Below are 17,723 nucleotides of genomic sequence, written 5' to 3' on the forward strand. Positions count from 1 at the left end.
ATATTATGTGAGCATATTATACTATTATGTATCATTGGGCTTCCTCAAGTGATGTTTTTAACATACTTTTATTATACATACTATATACTATTATTATAGAAATTATTATTTCTGCTTAAAGGTGATTGTATGGTTGGGAAATGCAGATATATTATGTGTAAATTTAAATATTTTTCTAAAAATGTATAACATCAGATGTTCATGAATTTTGGAAATAAAAATACATAATGCCTAGCTAGTTCCTAAGAGGTAGGCTATATCTTCTGTTTGTCAAAGTATTTACTCTGCATTATTGGTGGAGCTAACTTTTATTGAGGTTTCTCTGTTGCCAGGTACTTTATTACCAAGGTTGCCATCAGAACCGGGAATGACATTACTCACTATCAGGATTGAGAAAATTGGTCTGAAAGACGCTGGACAGTGCATCGATCCCTATATTACAGTTAGTGTAAAGGGTAAATAACTGGCAAATTGCATTATGTTTTTTCTCATATGGGACAAAGTTTTTGACAGGGGATGATCTTGTATATGTGACAACTTACTTTAATGCATTCTATAATGAGGCAAAATCCTAGAAGAGATCATAACAGAACATAGTTCGAAAGACTTACAAAAAATATTTCCTACTTATACACTCACTTTTGCTTTTGAGTTTGTATAGATTTTTGCTCTTCAGATTCCATCTAACGTGCAGACTAAACATACACATTATCCTTAAAAGCAGCTACAGCCTTCAGGATGTAGATTAACAATAGCACCCCTCACCTTCTCCTACCCAGTCTATATTCATTTCTCTCCACAAAGCCCAATGTCCTGTTTTCCCATCTCTCCTGCTTCAACCCCTTCTTCTTCCTGTGCTACTGAGGTATCTACTTAGGTGAGTCCTACAGAGGCAGATGAAAATCAGGGGACAGGGAAGTAGGGTGCGTCCATAACATCCATGCCCTGAAAGCAATCCCGTGGGATGATGATGTGATTAAGGAATAAATTATACCATTTTACAGAAATAACTATAGTTAGTACAAACGGCTTATTTTAATCTATAGTTTTGCACCAAAGGAACAGATTGGTGCTGAAATTAAATGGAGAAACTTTTATCAATTGACCACAAAGAAAAACATTTATTTAAAGAACAGAATCCACAGCACTAATACTGGTACACTTTTAAATTCCGATGTTACCAGTTATCAAATATATAGTATACTGGAAAATATTTACATTGTTTGATAGGCCATTTGTAAAACTGCATACTCATTCAGAAAGTATACTTAAAACACAAAAATATTTAATGATGTTGTAAATGTTAAATTACCTTTGAATATGTTATACTGAAATATTTTTATGTAAATATTTTTTAATTATTAAATGTACTAAATTGTTTTTGAGCTTTTTGAGACACATAAATGAATAACACATAAACACTGAGGAGTTATTAAATGAGTCCATGTTGCATTTGACTAAACTGAGATTTTAAAAACCAGAAAATTAAAACTATATATAACGTACCATCTGGTTGTTGTAAATTCAGGGTATGTTGTAAACAGTATAACCAGAATTTAGATAATATATATGAAAAATTATTCATTAACAAAAGGGTTTTTGTTGGCTGTTCTCATCCATTTTTGGTTCTTAACAGGGAAATTATGATAAGGTTAGGTTTAAAGGCTTTTCTAAATAAGTCATACTTGATCAAAGTTAGAAATTGGTGGCAGAGCTCCATTGTGGCAAATTAAATACTCCAGATTTTTTTTTTTGCATAGAAAAATATAGTGGGCTATTCCCTAAGAAAAACATGTTTGTTCTTTTTACCACTTCACTATGAAGATCAAGTTTTGTCCACTTGGCCATGTAAAGGCTTCCTTGTCCCCTTCATGAGGTCTCCTATCCAGTCTATATTCATTTCTCTCCACATACCCCATGAACTTCAACAACTGTCACATACTTGCTCACACCAAATAGGAATCTCTTAACCTGAGAATCTCCTCTCAGCTCTTTCCATGCCTCTTTAGGAACTGTAACCTTTGCAGTTTCTATATTTTCTGTCTGTATATGTGAATGCTCATAAGCAGAAACTTTTCTCCAGATCTGAATGGCATAGATTTAACTCCTGTGCAAGATACTCCTGTGGCTTCAAGAAAAGAAGATACATATGTTCATTTTAATGTGGACATTGAGCTCCAGAAGCATATTGAAAAATTAACCAAAGGTTTGTAATTATCAGTTACTGACTTCTTAAGGACACAGTACTTATCTGGGTTTGTGTTCATAGTGTACTTAACACAAGATCTTATGTCACATAGTTATGAATATTGACTTAAAGTCAAATCAATTTTTTTAAAATATGAGAATTAGCAGTTGCATTATCTAGTTGTGTAATAATGTGGTTAAATATTATTTGATAGGGAAGTTTTTCTCATAATACAGAGTTAAGGAAGCAGGTTCCCTAATAATTACCTTAAGTCCTTTTAGGAACCTAATGATTACTTTCTAACAGTTAAATTATTTTTTTTCTTTCAATAAGATGCATTGGGTAAAAAGATAGTATAACTGGCAGTTAGTTTGTAAGAATATGGAAAGGACAATCTGGGCGTGGTTGTTTCAGGAGGGAGAGAAATGATATAAGGTAGAATTTTTTTTTAAAGGAACTCTTAAATTTCTATTCTATCTAATATTGGTGCTTATTGAAACCATTTTTATAGGTACTGCTGATACTTAAGTAACTTCTGTTTTTCTTGTAGTATTTAATATTTTATATTCTTTGGTAGTTTATGATTCTACCTGTGTACATAACTTACATTCTTGCTATAAAATTTTGTTGTACTTTGTAGAATTAAATGATATGGAGAAATGTCACTCAGACATGCTAGTACCAGAGCTTGGAGTGACAGCCACAGTGAGTTATCAACAGTTGTGTCATCAGACTGTTTGACACGTTACTTTGTAAAATCATAGGCTTCTGGTGACACATAAGAAATGTGTGGTCTCTGGCTTATGTTGTTTGTTTTAATTCCTTAGGTGCAGCTATCTTCTTTGAATTCAAACACTACAAGCTTACAAAAAGGTTTACCAGCACCAAATGTTTTGCTTTCATGGAGATGGATGAGATTAAACCTGGGCCAACTGTAATAGAACTGTAAGTGATATACATATAGGATTCATACTGTTCTAATGGTTACTAGTTCATGTTTCTTCTTAGTCCCTCTTATCGAGAATGTAACATTTGAGTAGATCAATCATCAAAGTATTTTAAATCTATTGTGGTTACAGATACAAGAAACCCACTGACTTTAAAAGAAATTGCAGTTATTGACCAAGAAACCACTTTATCTTCATCTACATCAAACTTTGCACAAGGAATGATTCTGACATGAGTAATGTCTAATTTCTGTGAATTTTACCACTCAGTAGAAACCATCATAGCTCTGTATAGCATATTCATCCTTCAGGAGGCAGGAAGTGAGCCGTACCTATAGGCCAGTGAGTCCATTGCAAAGCTGTACCACAGAACTAAAGTCCAGCACCTCATTGTTATGACTCCTTTGGATACAGGTTTATTGTAGATTTTGAAACTTGTTTTTACTTTCCTATTAATTGTGCAATTAATAGTCTATTTCCTAATTTACCACTGTTCCTACCCTGCTTCCTGGAACAATACTGCTGTGGTAGGTATGCTCATCTTCAAACTTAATACAGCAATAAGAATGTGCTAGGATTTACACATTTGCTCACTTTTGCTCCAATATGGTCTTTTGATTTGAATTAACTTCAAATTTTTGAATTGAAGTGGGTAGGATAGTACCAGATTGCTTTGAAAGGAAATTGGATTAGTTATGGTCTGTCTTATAGGCTGTTCCTTAGAGCTGGCCTAAATTCACCCTCATCTGATAGTTCTACTTAGAAATAGTGTGCCTTGATCAGATCAATATCCTATATGGGAGTGTTCCCCAGATTGTAGCTGTGATTTTTTTTTCCAGATGACCAGATTGTTTTTCTGAAAGTGAGCACATTTTTAGTCATGTTGATTAGTTGTTCTACATCACATTGCTATTGTTTCTAGGGTTAACATTAATGATTCTAGGGTTAACATTAAAACCATCTCTCTCAGAATAATTACAAATTTTGGAGTGGGTTTACATCTTCTAAATCATGTCATCTAAAAAATTGAGTCAGATGCTAATGAGATACTTTAGGAACAACTGCTGTTTTTCTGACAACTGATTGTGAAACCTTAAAACCTGCATACCTTGTCTTTATAAAGTGATGAGTATGTGTTGAGAGCCACAGCCAAAGGGGCCCCAGCAAACTTCCAGCTGCCAGCAAGCTTCAGACTGCCAGCTGATGATTGGCTCACAGTGGCCCCAGCAACATCTAGCTGATTGGCTCCTCTGCGGTGATTTTCATTGGGCTGTTTCCCTGCCCTTCAGACTGCCAGCTGATGATTGGCTCACAGCGGCCCCAGCAACATCTAGCTGATTGGCTCCTCCACGGAGCTGCTCATTGGTGACTTCTTTGGCTCTGCCCACGCAACCCAGCCAATCGGCCTCAAGAGCAGGAGGATTGTGGGAGGCTGAGAGGCTGGTGTGGGGGTGAGAGGCTTGTGGAAGCCGGTGGTGGCAGTTGGGCTCTGAGGGTTTTTTCCCTGAGGAGCTGTTTTGTTTGGCGTTTGTAGTTCTAAAAATAAAGTTAGTTTCTTTTTGACAAGTGGCTCCTGATTTGTGCCAAGCCAGACTTCGGCAAGTATGAAAAATCTGGAAAGATATTTTATTTTTTTTAATATAGGTAGATATGACTGCCATTTATTTCCTATTTAGATATATTGACATTCATATAAAAATATGCAGGTCATTAGCCTATTATAATTTCACTATTTACATTACTTTTAACTTGATGAGACATAAATAAAACTTTCATAGTACACAAGGTGCATATTTGATACACAGAACATAAAGATTTGTGAGGAGCTTTTTTGTGGGTTACATGTAGAACCCACGTATTTTAATATTCACTATTTTAAATGAACAATGCATGAAGGGAATGCAATACTTGGCCTATTTTTAAAATAGTGTAAACCCTAATCATACCATCCGTTTGCTTTTTAAAACAAATAATAGTTGTTTTAGCCCTTGCACTTCAAGAGATCTAGTCTTTAATTTTTCAGTTGTCTGTTAGGTCAGTTTTGTTTACTAGACTCATAAAACTATATGAGCCTGAAAGAATTATCAACCAAATTTAATCTTTTCTTTCATCTGGATTGGGTTAATTTCACAAGTGCAAAAATAGTTCAGTCTACAGTAGTTCTAGGAAATGAAGAATTTGCCTTAATAAAATGTTCACTCAACTGAAACTCTGAGTAGTCAAAATTTCCAGACTGTAAACTTCTCAAGAGAAGGGCCTCATCTTCTCCATGTCATGTAAACTTTCCAAGGTGCTTGGCAGCAGTCTGTACCCTGTGGAGTACTCAGTACCTTTTTGTTTGATGTTACTGATGTTTGATGTTGCTCCCTTAAAATCTGCTATTAAAATGTAGCAAAACGGATACATTGTTCTTTCTGTTCTCTCATACTATAAAACATGTATATCAAAGTGATAATTTTAAAAAAAAACAAACCTTTTTTTTTTTTGGTTGTAGATGGACACAGTACCTTTATATTTATATGTGGTGCTGAGGATCAAACCCAGTGCCTCACATGCAACCCCAGCCCCTCAAAGTGATAATTTATATGAAGAAACATTTAGCATCCTTCACATAAGAATGCTTTTTTTAAACCTCTATTTATTTATGTGGTGCTGAGGATTAAACCCAGGGCCTTGTCTGTGCTAGGCAAGTACTCTACCACTGAGCCACAACCCCAGCTTCCACCAAAGAATGGGGTTATATGAAAAAAAAAAGAGGATGCTTTGTATGAATGTCTTTCATCAGCATTAAACAAACTTAAATTGAACATTGTCATCAGCTTAGCTTTAATTCAGACCTGAATGACCAAACCTCCCCCCCCCCCAAAAAAAAGGTGATTTTATCTTGAAGCAGTTAACACAAAGCAATCTGTATCTCACAAATTAGTTGTTTAAATTTACTTTCTAGTGTGGGAGGAGATGAGTTACTGGACAATAATTACAACTATAGCAATAATACTTTCAGGTTGAAACACTACTGCTTCACAAATGAAATGATTTTAGTAACTAAATTCAAACACAACTTGCTGGAGAGGACTTCTAAAACTTTTGAGATACAAAAGTATACTTGAATCAAGGGACAGTATTCTCTACACAACCTGTATATGGGCAGCTACCTTGGGCTTTGCTACAGAAGTGGTACAATCAATCAGATGGATGTAAGGAGAGGCAACTATGGGTGGGTTCAGAACTGCTCAGATAAACTACGTAGAACGCATTATAACTTACTAATAGAATAAATACAAAAAAGGCTTTAGAGGGAAAACTACTGTTGCTTTGAATAAAATAATAAATCTGCCTTTTCTTGAAAATCTATCTTCCTAGCTGACATCACCTTTATTTAAATGCTATTTTAAAATTAGAAGTTAAGTAACTTCAGCATTGCCTTGTGTCCTGTAGAGGTTGAAAGATACATTCAAAATGTGTTTGTGACTTAAATTTTATTTTACATGGTTAAAAATGGCATAAGCTATTATATGGTTTTCCTCTTACACACAGCTGCTGCTTCTAATATTAAATGGAGGTTATGTAGATAGAATTTGAGTCCTTTAGGAAGAATTCATTTTTATTCTGAGTTATCTTCAGTAGTTTAGAGATTTTGTTTCACAGAGATTTTGTTTCACACTGAAGCTTTTGCCCCTATTTTGAGAATACTTAGGGGACATAAAAAAACAATGATATGTTATGTTCTAGGTTTCAACAATCCTATTACTTTCTAGAATTTAAAAGAATGGAAGAATATGGTCTAGCAGTAAACAAAAGTATCAGGCTTTTATAATTTTATTTAAATCTTAAACCTCTTAAAATGTACTGTTAAAATTGCCGTAATTAAAATTACAGTTCTGGAGAGCTAGTTCTTAGAAACATTGTTTTAAAGACAGTAGTTACAGATCCAGGACTTGCTTTAATTGTTTTTTAAATAAAATATGTTTGAGTATCTATCAAAAAAAAAAAGAATTTAATTCAGCCCGTAGTTGCTGAGTAAAGACATTATAGGCCTTAGAGTTTCATTCATTCTTAGAGGATTATACTTTTCTAATTTTTTTTATCATATTCCTTGAAAATCAGTGGGAAGGTATGGGAAAGAGAAGAGTGTGTTGTGTACATTTTTAAAAAGAAATTTCCTTATTTTTTATAGACACAACATACCACCTTATATTTTACTGTTACAATGCAATAATGGCAAAAGCAGTAGCTCTTGCTACTAATGTAAACTCATTCTCAGAAAAGCATTCTCACATGGACAGTGGTTAGAAAAAAGTACATGAATGTGCTACAAAAATAGAGCCACAAGACTTCTCACAAGTAAAAGAAATCCTCTGTAGAAGTCCACAGTTGACCAAGGTCCAGCCTCCTTAACAGTGAGCAACAGGGAATATGCTGCCAAGTCACTATCTTCAGTTCTGAGAGTGCGTTTACATGCTTCCTCAATGGCACAAAATCTCATGACGATCCAATGAATCAACAGACACTTGGGAAATATTAATAAACAATTTTTATGAACTATTACAACAAAGAACTTCAGCAAGAAGGAAAATGATGTTTATGATCTTTGAGTAAACATTTTTAGCCCAACAGTCTCTGCGACCAGATATTGAAAGAGAAAAAATATCAAGCTTATAAAACACCATTTCTCTGTTATCAACTGGAATACACTAATAATAGGATAATGGAAATACATGTTCTTAAAGCATTTCCACAGGAAATGTCCATAATTATGACATTCTAAATCATTTAGCAATTGTATATGCTACATTAACTAAAACAAAGGTATTCCTTATTGCACATTTTTAAATTGGAAGGATACTCTAGCTTAAGTGGGGGATATTTAGGGGGAAAATATTTTGGCTCAAAATGTATACTGCACCAAGGCAGCTTCATTCTGAAAACATAAACCATTTAAAATAAACTTTTATATTTTGAAGCCAATAATCCAATAATCCTTTAACTCTGACTAAGTGTCAGAGGTTAATTTTATGGGCCCTGTTTTTAAGGCCTGTGAACAGCCCTCACTACTCTTGAGAATTAGGTGGAGTTTCATCTTTAAAGCCTGAAGGCATTAAGTCTTTTGCAGCAGGTGGTGGCCCATAGTCTTGGGGACCATGAGTTGGAGGTGGTAATGGGGCACCAGGAATGAAGTACTCTCTTGGGCCAAATGAGCCTAAAGGTCTAAATGGTGCTGGTGCAGGTCCTGGAAAAAAATCACGAGGGTCAAAAGGCAAATCCCATTTTCCAGGTGTAACACCTGGTGCATATTCTCTGAAGCCTATTGGTGGACGCATACCAGGACCTGGAAAATAAAAAGGAAGTTATGTAAATACCAGAAATTTCTGAACTAGGGTGATTTCAAGTATGTTAATATAGTCTTTAATTTCTCCCAAGCCTAGAACATCAGCTGGTGAACATCCTGACTTGCCAGATGAGGCAAACTGAGATGGAACAAGTTTAGGTTATAGCCTTTGACCAACCAGCCATGAAGCAACATATTAAGGATTTAACATGGCTCTACCTAGCTCCAGGCTTGTCTTTTTTCTTTCCCTACTATATAATTGCAGAATTATTTCTATCTCACAAGAGCTCCATTTATATTTGGAAGTATTACCATGACAAGATGATAGATTATGAAATAAGAACTTTACTACATCAAAGAAATTTTGATAAAAGGAAAGCTCACTATCTATTAGTGTATCCATTAAAAATTCATGAAGTATTTCAGCATGGACTTTACACATGCCATCAGAATCAAGGTGCACGCATGCCCTCCTGGAAAAGGCCTTCCACAGCCACCTAATTAAACCAGGAACATTTATTAGGTAACTGTTAAATCCTCTTTAACACTTCCCTCTGACTTTTTTCAAGGTAAGGAGGGTTTGACTTTTCCTTTTCTATATTCTATAACCTACTGCTTATGCTTCCATTATGGGTGATTACAAACTTTATGTTATAGGATTTTCATATCTGTGACAAAATTTTAAGTTATGGCATGCGTCTCATCCACCTTTCCATCTATTGCAGTGCATATCAACAGATTTTCAACAAACATCTGCAGAAGTAATATTTCTGGCTTTTCTGTATATAGCCCCTTATCCTTGTCTATGAGAGATAGCTATTGCCTATCTCAGTATAAGATTATGTAGTGTCCCATATGTCCCAGAAAACTGGAGGAAAAGTTAAAATGTACTCAGCTTTATCCTTTCATTGTTAAGACCTGAGATAGCAACCAACTGTTTTAGCAAGCAATAGAAGTGGAAGATGAATGTGATTTATAAGTCAATCACTACTGTTCAGATCATCATACCAAATGGTGGAGGAATTGGCCGAGGCCCAAAAGGCCCACCGAGCTGAAGTGGCGGTCCATACCAAATGGGAGGTGGTGGAGGCCGTCCCATCGGGGGTCCCATGAAGGGTACCCCTGAGAAAGGAGGGGGCCCTTTCATAGCCATATGAACCTGCAATTTAAGATTTGAAAGCAGTTAAAAGTTTTAAAATTCCTATGTATTAAGACAAAGTACCAATACCTATAAAAGCTAAAACCCAAAACCTGTCCAGAGAACACCATCAGTGCAACAAAACTCTACCCACCCCTCCTGTGTATTCCCACTGACAGCTTACAGAAGTTGGAAGGATGCCACAAGAGGGAGCAGTTTGTTACTGATTATATCTGCACAGGAAAGGGAAAGGCAATAGGACTGGCAGGGGTTATTAACAGAGGTGATTTCTGACCAGTATGTCATGCTGTATTCACTACAATCTATTTCAAAAGGAGTCCCCCCATCCCCATCACTTCCCTTTCATCACAATAGCTCATTACTTCCATATTAAGAATGAACAGAATAAAATGAAAAATCCATTCTCTACTCATGTAATAATAGCTACTATTCTACTATATCTTCAGTAAGTCTTTCATATATTATTCAACCTCTGAGATCTTTAAGTAGACTGTCTTGTTTTAAATAAGAGGGAACAAAAGCAAATGGGATATCATAATTTGTTGAAGGCCACACTGCATATTAAAGAACTCAATCCCAGGTTTGCCTCCAAGCCATGATTTTCCCACCTCTATTCCTCTCTAACAATGGGTCTTTGCTCTCTTTTAAATCTTCTACTACAAAGGGGTTTGGGGTCTTATCTAAGCTGCCCTTAGATTTCTCCAGAGATGTATATTCCTGGAATATATATACACTGGAACTTGAGAAGTATTTTCCATCACAGTGCTATATACACAAATTAGGAAGACAAGCCTTTAATATTTACTTTCATTTACTGTACACCATTTGAGATATTGATTTATCATTTCCTATGAGTAGTGGGTTTGAAACTAAACAATTAAAAATTTATTTTATTATAGAGCTGCAGAAGACCTACTAGATATAATAGCAACACAGTTACAAGAGAATACACTTATGTGAACAAATGAGACCATTTCTTGGGACTGGCTCAAGAGGTCATTTCAGATGATCATTGTTTCACAGAAAATCTGATACCAATCTAATTCAAATCACTCAAAATAGGGTTTGCACAAATGGAGGAATTCTTAAATAACATTCTTCCAAACAAAAATAAAAATGATGAATTATATAATTTATAATGAATTTACTTTGCCTTAGAACATTCAATACAAAACACCATATAAAGTTAGAGTGATAACTTTTCACATTCTGTAGTTCATTATAGTTGTACACACTTAAGCAACATTCCCAAGTTAAAGAGAAAAGTAAGCTCAATATTGCATGCAGTTTAAAGCAAACAAGATCAGTGTCATGCTCTGAATATCCTTCCCATAAATGCACAGAATAAAACCCAATTCAGTTCTCAACCTCTAAGTACTTACTCCAACTGGATGCTCAGTCAAAGAAGTAAGGGTGGAGACTGAGGGGGTCTCAGGTTCTTGGGGAACAGTTTGCTTTTTAAAAAACAAATGGGATAGTACAAATAGAACACAAAGAAGGATAAAGCAAAGAGCAAGTACTGTAGGAAAGCTACATGTTCCTGCATGACCACATGATTCACAGTAACTACAGAACTTACCTTGCCCTCATTCGTCACCTTAGCTGGAGAAGAACTTCTGGAGCTGCTGTTCATGTGAGCTGGACCACATCCTGAGTCTGTTAGAGATCAAAGAATGGATTCAGACTATTCTAACATGAAAAGAATAAAAATCCTCCATCCACAATTACAGATTCTTTGAAATTACTTGGTCCCTTTACCAGAGGCAACGGGTTTCCCAGATGCCTCAGAAGACCAGTACGAGGTAAAGGTCCATCCATTGACCTTGGGAAAGAAAGATCAGAGCCCTTGTATGTATTTTTCAGAAGAAATAAACCACTGGTGGACAGGTCAGGGTTCAACAATAACTAGAAAGCAACATGAAAAATGGGTTGCCCAGGGGTTGGTGTCATAGCTCAGTTATAGAGTGTTTGCCTAGCATGTGTGAGGCACTGGGTTTGATTCTCAGCACACATTTAAAAAATAAATAAAGATATCATGTCCATCTACAATTAAAAATATTTTTTAAATGGGTTGCCCAATACGTAAATCACAATTTATGAAGAGACTTAAGTAAAATAAAGAACTGCCTTGGGTTGATAGAACAGGAGATTAATAAGTACTGGTCCTAAACTTTAAGCTATAGACTTAAAGTACGTGTAGGCTGGCTTTTCTTTAGTCTGTATAACCTGACTTCCAATCTTACCAAGACTACAGTCCTATTTAGAATTTGAAATAAGATTCAGTATTTCATGTTGGAAATATGTATGCTACATAAAGTTTAAGGCTACTTTTATAATATTTGGGAAAGGAACACCATAGAGATTTAATTTAAAGATAAAGGTTTACACTTCGCAGTGTAAAATTTAAAAGAAAAAAACAATACAGGGACCTCCAGGAAAAAAAAATGTTTTCTATTCTAGAACAGATTTTCCAGAAAACATTCACTAAGATAAAGTAAGAAATTATCTTCTATATATTGTACAGGCCCAAATTCAATGTTTTCATTAGAATATTCAAAAGGGGAAAAAAAAACCTTGAAGCAGTTTACTATAAAGCAACATGTGAATGCTCACCAAATCCGTTTCTAGGCATATCTTTTTGATTAAGAGTAGCAGAAGGAGGTCTCCCAGCTGGCTCTGCTGTCAGTGGAGGGGAACATTCTCCACCACTCATGGGGGATGGACCAAAAGAGCCATTATGGCTCAGTGGACCTAAAGACCTTACTACTTTAAGGCAGCCTTCTCCCTGACACCAACCCTCATCTCCTGCTTTAGCAAATCATTCAGATTATTTCATAACCATTACACACAGAAATAAAAAGTAATTTACATACATTCTGCACCAAGAAATAAAATAGCTCCTTTTACAAAGTGCCCCCTACCTCTCTGAGGAGGATTTTGTAAATCTGGTCTTCCCAGCATAGGTTTTACAATCCCGGGTTCATCTTGACGCACTGCGATCTTTTGGGTCATTTCCAATAGTCTTGAATATTGAGAAAGAATGGACTGAATTATGAAACAGCAATCTATTCCTTCATAGATAACCTTAAAACACTATAAAACATAGGAAGATACCAAAATCACATACTTCTGTCTCAAATTAGCAACTTCCCTTTTCTCTTCAGCTATAGCTCTTTCTGCAGAACGAGCTTTGAGCTATTAAAGAGAAAATATTCAAATTCAGTAGCAGTAGGCTATGCACAAAATAAAGAAAAGGGGGAAAAAATCTTACCCAATTATCATGAGCTTTCTTCTCATGCATAGCAATCTGAAAAAGACAATACATTAAAAAATATGTTTTTAGGGACTCATTATAATAGCCTATAATTGTCTGTATTAGATATCAAGAAATTCTGCAACTACAGGACAGTATTAATGACTACCTGGTTTTTAAACGAGTGCTTGGTTTTCTGTAATGCTTCTTCCATCTCTTCAATTCTCCGCCTAAGAATTACAACAATTGAATAACATTTGAAACATTTCTGACCATTTTCCCTTTATTCCATCAGCTATACGTTTAAAGACTTTATCATACATAAGAAAAACATTTCTATAGTTATATGAATCCAGTGTGATCAAAACTAATACTACAGGCCAGGTGCAATGCCACATGCCAGTAATCCCAATGATTGGGAAGCTGAGGCAGGAGGATCACAAGTTCGAGGTCAGTCTCAGCAATTAAGTGGGAACCTATGCAACTGAGACCCTGTCTCAAAGTAAAAAAAAAAAAAAAAAAGGTCTAAGGATGTAGCTTAGTAGTAAAGCACCAAAAATAAATAAATAATAAATAAATAAATAAATAAATAAATAAAATAAAGACCCAATACTAATAACTTCTTTATCATTTAATTGCTAGAGATTCTGAATGATAAATTATAATTTCCTTAACTGTTCATCAGTGTGTTCTCAAGTAATTCTGCTAGAAATATCTTCCTCCTTAAAACTTTTTTTCTTTTTTTCAAATTATATCCATAAAAGATTTCCAAGGTCTATCAAATGCCACACTTTTGTGGGTCTTGATACATCACACAGCAAACTGATTTCTTAAAGAATTACTACAACATACAAAACCCCCAGAACTGTTTGCATTGACCAAGTTCCCTATGGTCTTGCCCATTGGGTATAAGTAAATTTTTGTTAACATTTTTCATTTGTAAAGTTGAAATTTATTTTTTCTCCTGTGTGAATTGAATGTATTCATATCCTCTCTTTATTTATACTTCCATGCTATTTTCTTCTATCTACATAATGTAAAAAAAGATTAAAAAAGAAAGCCACCACTAGTTTATTAGACATTGACACCCTCCTTTAGAAACTGAACTCACTTGTAATTTTTAACTTCCTGTACAGCGGAAACCACCTTTTCATCTGCAGCTGACAGCTGCTGCTCTTTTTCTAGTCTCTCATATTCTTCTTGGCTCACTTTCCTAAAATAAAGCCAGTTATCAAATCAAAAGTTTCTCTCTGTGAATATCACTTCCCACAATTCTATAAAATGCTTAGGCACATAAAATAGGAATTCAAACCTGCAATTTCGTAAATCAAACTCTGGCAAATCACTTACATTTTCTAATTTTTCCTCTTAATTCTCTAATTACCAGTAAATAAAATAAACGTGAAAACAACATGTGCCCCAAGGGCAAGTCTCCTGTGTGTAAGATAATAAAAACTCACTTTACTTCAATGTGGAAGATCAGGACTGATAAACCTAACATAATTAAACATATTAGGATAAAGCAAGGGATAATTCTTTTCTCGTTTCTGCCATGGGTAGGACACTAAGTATATCTTTGTCATGGAGGAACTCTTTTCTCAATCCAAGACTGGTACCATAATAAAGATATAGTCAATCAAAGAAAAAATCTTCTAGAATATGTCTTTTAGCTATGCAATTAGCCACAGAACATTTTTCACACTTTAGATATATATTTCAAAAGAATTGCAATTAAGCAAAAAGACAAATCTGAGTTTTGATAATGTCTGTCAACCAGAAAAAGAAGCCAAACTGACCCATGATCAGAGTATTATCTACTGACAAGTTTTAACTCTGATCATGAAACTCAAGATGTTCATCTACTGAGACAAAGGTAGCCACATTTAATGATTTTAAAAATACTATTTTCTGCTATCCTTGTACTACTTTAGCCATAGTTCCAATTCAAAAGATAATTAACTTGAAACTTAATTTTCCATAAATCAGAAGAACTATAGTAAAAAAGGATTATTGATACCAAATAGAAAAAGGGGATTATATATTCTTATATAGCTTCGCATTTAATTCTTCAGCAAGTATTTTATGAGTGGCTATAATATACTAGTTACCTTGTAAGATGCTAAAGAATAAAAGAGCTCACTGTTTCAGGTATAAATGACGCCTAAAGGAATATAATAATTTTCCCCACTGGCTTAAGAAGGAATATGGAGAAAACTGAATCTTGAAGGACAGAGAGAATTTTGTTTCCAATTACCAAAGAGTTAGTCTGAGAGCACTAAGAACAATCAAAACATCTTTATAAGAATATAAAATTGTGTTTGAAAGGATACAAGCTAAAAAGGCAGTGAAGATATATGTATGTGGCCAAGATCCATTAGAAAAAGGAATCTCAGAATTACAAGTAAAGCTGGCACTTTAAGGTACTTTTCTCCTAGGTTTACCCACATATTGAAGATAACCCAAAGATACAATGAGTCTGAACTAAGCCTTCATCAAATTCCTGGGCTTAGAGGAAAAAAGAAGTGTTTGGGGCTACAAATAAAGGGACCCTTAATAAAAGCCCTAGCCTTTGAGTTTAGATTAGAAAGTACTGCACACTTAAGTGATGAACAGGCAAAAAATCCAAAAGTAACAATACTGAAACATTGAAAAGACAAGTCATTTTTGAATTATCTTAATTGCTGACTAAGTTTGAAGTGACAATCTTACTCAAGTAACCTCAACACTTTTCTATAAGAAGATAACTTCATCTTAGTCCTCAAATTTCATGTATAATTATCACAACAATGTTAGCCAATCAAAACTGACCAGGCACTCCATAAGACAAAATTCTGTGAGAAAAAATCCCACAGAAAAGGAAACCACCTAATGGGGTTAACCGCACATGTTTTAAAATCACTGTGCTTTATATAGTCAAAAAAGTAAAGTCAAGATTATGAATTTCAGGTCTGGGAATATAGTTTAGTTGGTAGAGTGCTGCCTTGCATGCACAAGGCTCTGAGTTCAAACCCCAGCACCACAAAAGAGGAAAAAAAAGATTATGAATTTTGTCAAAGGATTAGAAACTATAAAACCAAGAAATAGTTGGGTGTGGTGACCTACATACAGTCGAAGATACTTGGAGGCAGAGGCAGAATGATGAGATTAAAGATAGCTTGGAAAGCAGTAAGACACTAGTCCCTTATGAGAAAGAGCAAGGAGTCTGGGGAGGTAGCTCAATAGTAGAGCACATGGCTCAAGGTCCTGGGTTTGAGCTGTAGTACTGAAATAGGACTGGGGTTGTGGCTCAGTGGTGAAGCACGTGCCCCACATGTGTGGGGCACTGGGATCAGTCCTCAACACCACATAAAATAAATAAAATATTGTGTCGGGCTGGGGATGTGGCTCAAGCAGTAAGGCGCTCGTCTGGCATGTGTGCAGCCTGGGTTCAATCCTCAGCACCACATACAAACAAAGATGTTGTGTCCGCCAAAAACTAAAAAATAAATATTAAAATTATCTTTCTCTCTCTCTTAAAAAAATCCTATAAAAAATAAAATAAAATATTATGTCCATCTACAACTAAAATAATATTTTAAACCCTGAACTTTTTAAAATCCTAAACTCAATGAATGATTTTAACATCAGATTTGGGAAGTAAAATAAATCCTACCGCTTTTAAGACAGGTCAGAAGAAAATATCCAGAAGAAGTAAATCCAGAATGTAGGAGGCAGGGGAAATCAAATTCTAATATGCATTATTATAATCAGAAGAGAGAATGAGGTAAAATCAACATTTAGAAAAAGACTCGAAAATTCAAGAAATGTTTAATGGTCCCAAGCAACATAACTGCAAGAGGAAAAAGTGGGTGGGGTGGGGAAAACTACACCTAGGCACTTCCCAATACAACTGTTAAAAAAAGAGAGAAATGACTACAGGAACTAGGGGAGGGAGATAAGACCAAACAACAATGATAATGGACTCCTTAAAGAAAAAAAATTAAAACAGATGGTAATTAATTGGATATTTTCAAATTGCTAAAACTAAGTAACAGTCAAAATTCAGTAGCCAAAAGAAAGATCCTTTAAAAATGGAAACTGGTTTTAACTCTAATCATGAAGTTCATGTCAACCTAATACAGAATATAAAGGTAGCAATATTTAGTGGATAAAATACTATTCTCTGTTTATCCTTGTACTACTTTGATACACTAATCAAATCTATCATTAAAGGACAATGTTCAAATAGAATGAAAATAATTTCAAATAAGAAACCAACAGTGTAGAATGCAGAACTACAGAAACTTTAAATATGTGTATAAATTGAATGAATGTCTTGTGGAGTTCACAGTATATGAAGTACTAACATACGATGCCACAACAGTTATCTGATTCAGGAGCTACTTAAAGCCCATAAAAACAAGTAATAAACCTATTAATCTATGTCAGGTTTTTATTAAATCCAGAATATATACCAAGGCCTTTAAATTATGAGAAGATGAATAAAATTATAATTATAATTATATAATTATAATTCCATTATAATTTATGATTATATCAAGCTTATACAGGTGATGAGGAAAATAATTAAAAATATTTAAACTATTAAAAAGATACAAGGAAGAAAAAAAGAACAGGTCATCAAATAGAAAGCAAATTCTTCATAAACCACAGGTACATATTGACATGGACAGACTTATATTTTAGAAAGTCCACTCAAGCGGCTATAGAGAAAATTACTAAGAATTTGAAATAAATTATATAAAAATATAAATAATGGAGAATGAAGACAGATGACCTAGGTTAGAAACAGAAAAGATGACACAGGCATGAACTAACATAGTACCTGGGGATGAGAAAAAAAGAGT

General features: G+C 34.7%; 1 protein-coding gene and 1 pseudogene across 1 annotated transcript; one reads left to right on the top strand and one right to left on the bottom strand.

Annotated features, from left to right (window-relative positions):
• The first annotated feature begins 269 nt into the window (after nucleotides 1–269).
• Nucleotides 270–3,152, top strand: LOC144373363 (axin interactor, dorsalization-associated protein-like). The gene is made up of 3 exons (XM_078036464.1): nucleotides 270–455; nucleotides 2,084–2,206; nucleotides 3,016–3,152. Exons 1-3 carry the CDS (start codon nucleotides 368–370, stop codon nucleotides 3,135–3,137), a joined length of 333 nt encoding a protein of 110 aa, XP_077892590.1. The 5' UTR covers nucleotides 270–367; the 3' UTR covers nucleotides 3,138–3,152.
• A 4,499-nt stretch (nucleotides 3,153–7,651) lies between these two features.
• LOC144373362 (transport and Golgi organization protein 1 homolog) overlaps nucleotides 7,652–17,723 on the bottom strand; it is a 111,091-nt pseudogene continuing 101,019 nt past the window's right edge.

Source organism: Ictidomys tridecemlineatus, unplaced genomic scaffold, assembly GCF_052094955.1.
Source record: "Ictidomys tridecemlineatus isolate mIctTri1 unplaced genomic scaffold, mIctTri1.hap1 Scaffold_3690, whole genome shotgun sequence".
NCBI classification, from domain to species: Eukaryota; Metazoa; Chordata; class Mammalia; order Rodentia; family Sciuridae; genus Ictidomys; species Ictidomys tridecemlineatus.

What these genes read in the sequence shown, in the direction of transcription:
- LOC144373363 (XM_078036464.1), top strand. Translation starts at nt 368, where the DNA reads ATGACATTACTCACTATCAGGATTGAGAAAATTGGTCTGAAAGACGCT. An exon ending in TATTACAGTTAGTGTAAAGG is followed by an intron (nt 456 to 2,083) that starts GTAAATAACTGG and finishes ACTTTTCTCCAG; the next exon opens with ATCTGAATGGCATAGATTTA. An exon ending in TATTGAAAAATTAACCAAAG is followed by an intron (nt 2,207 to 3,015) that starts GTTTGTAATTAT and finishes TTAATTCCTTAG; the next exon opens with GTGCAGCTATCTTCTTTGAA.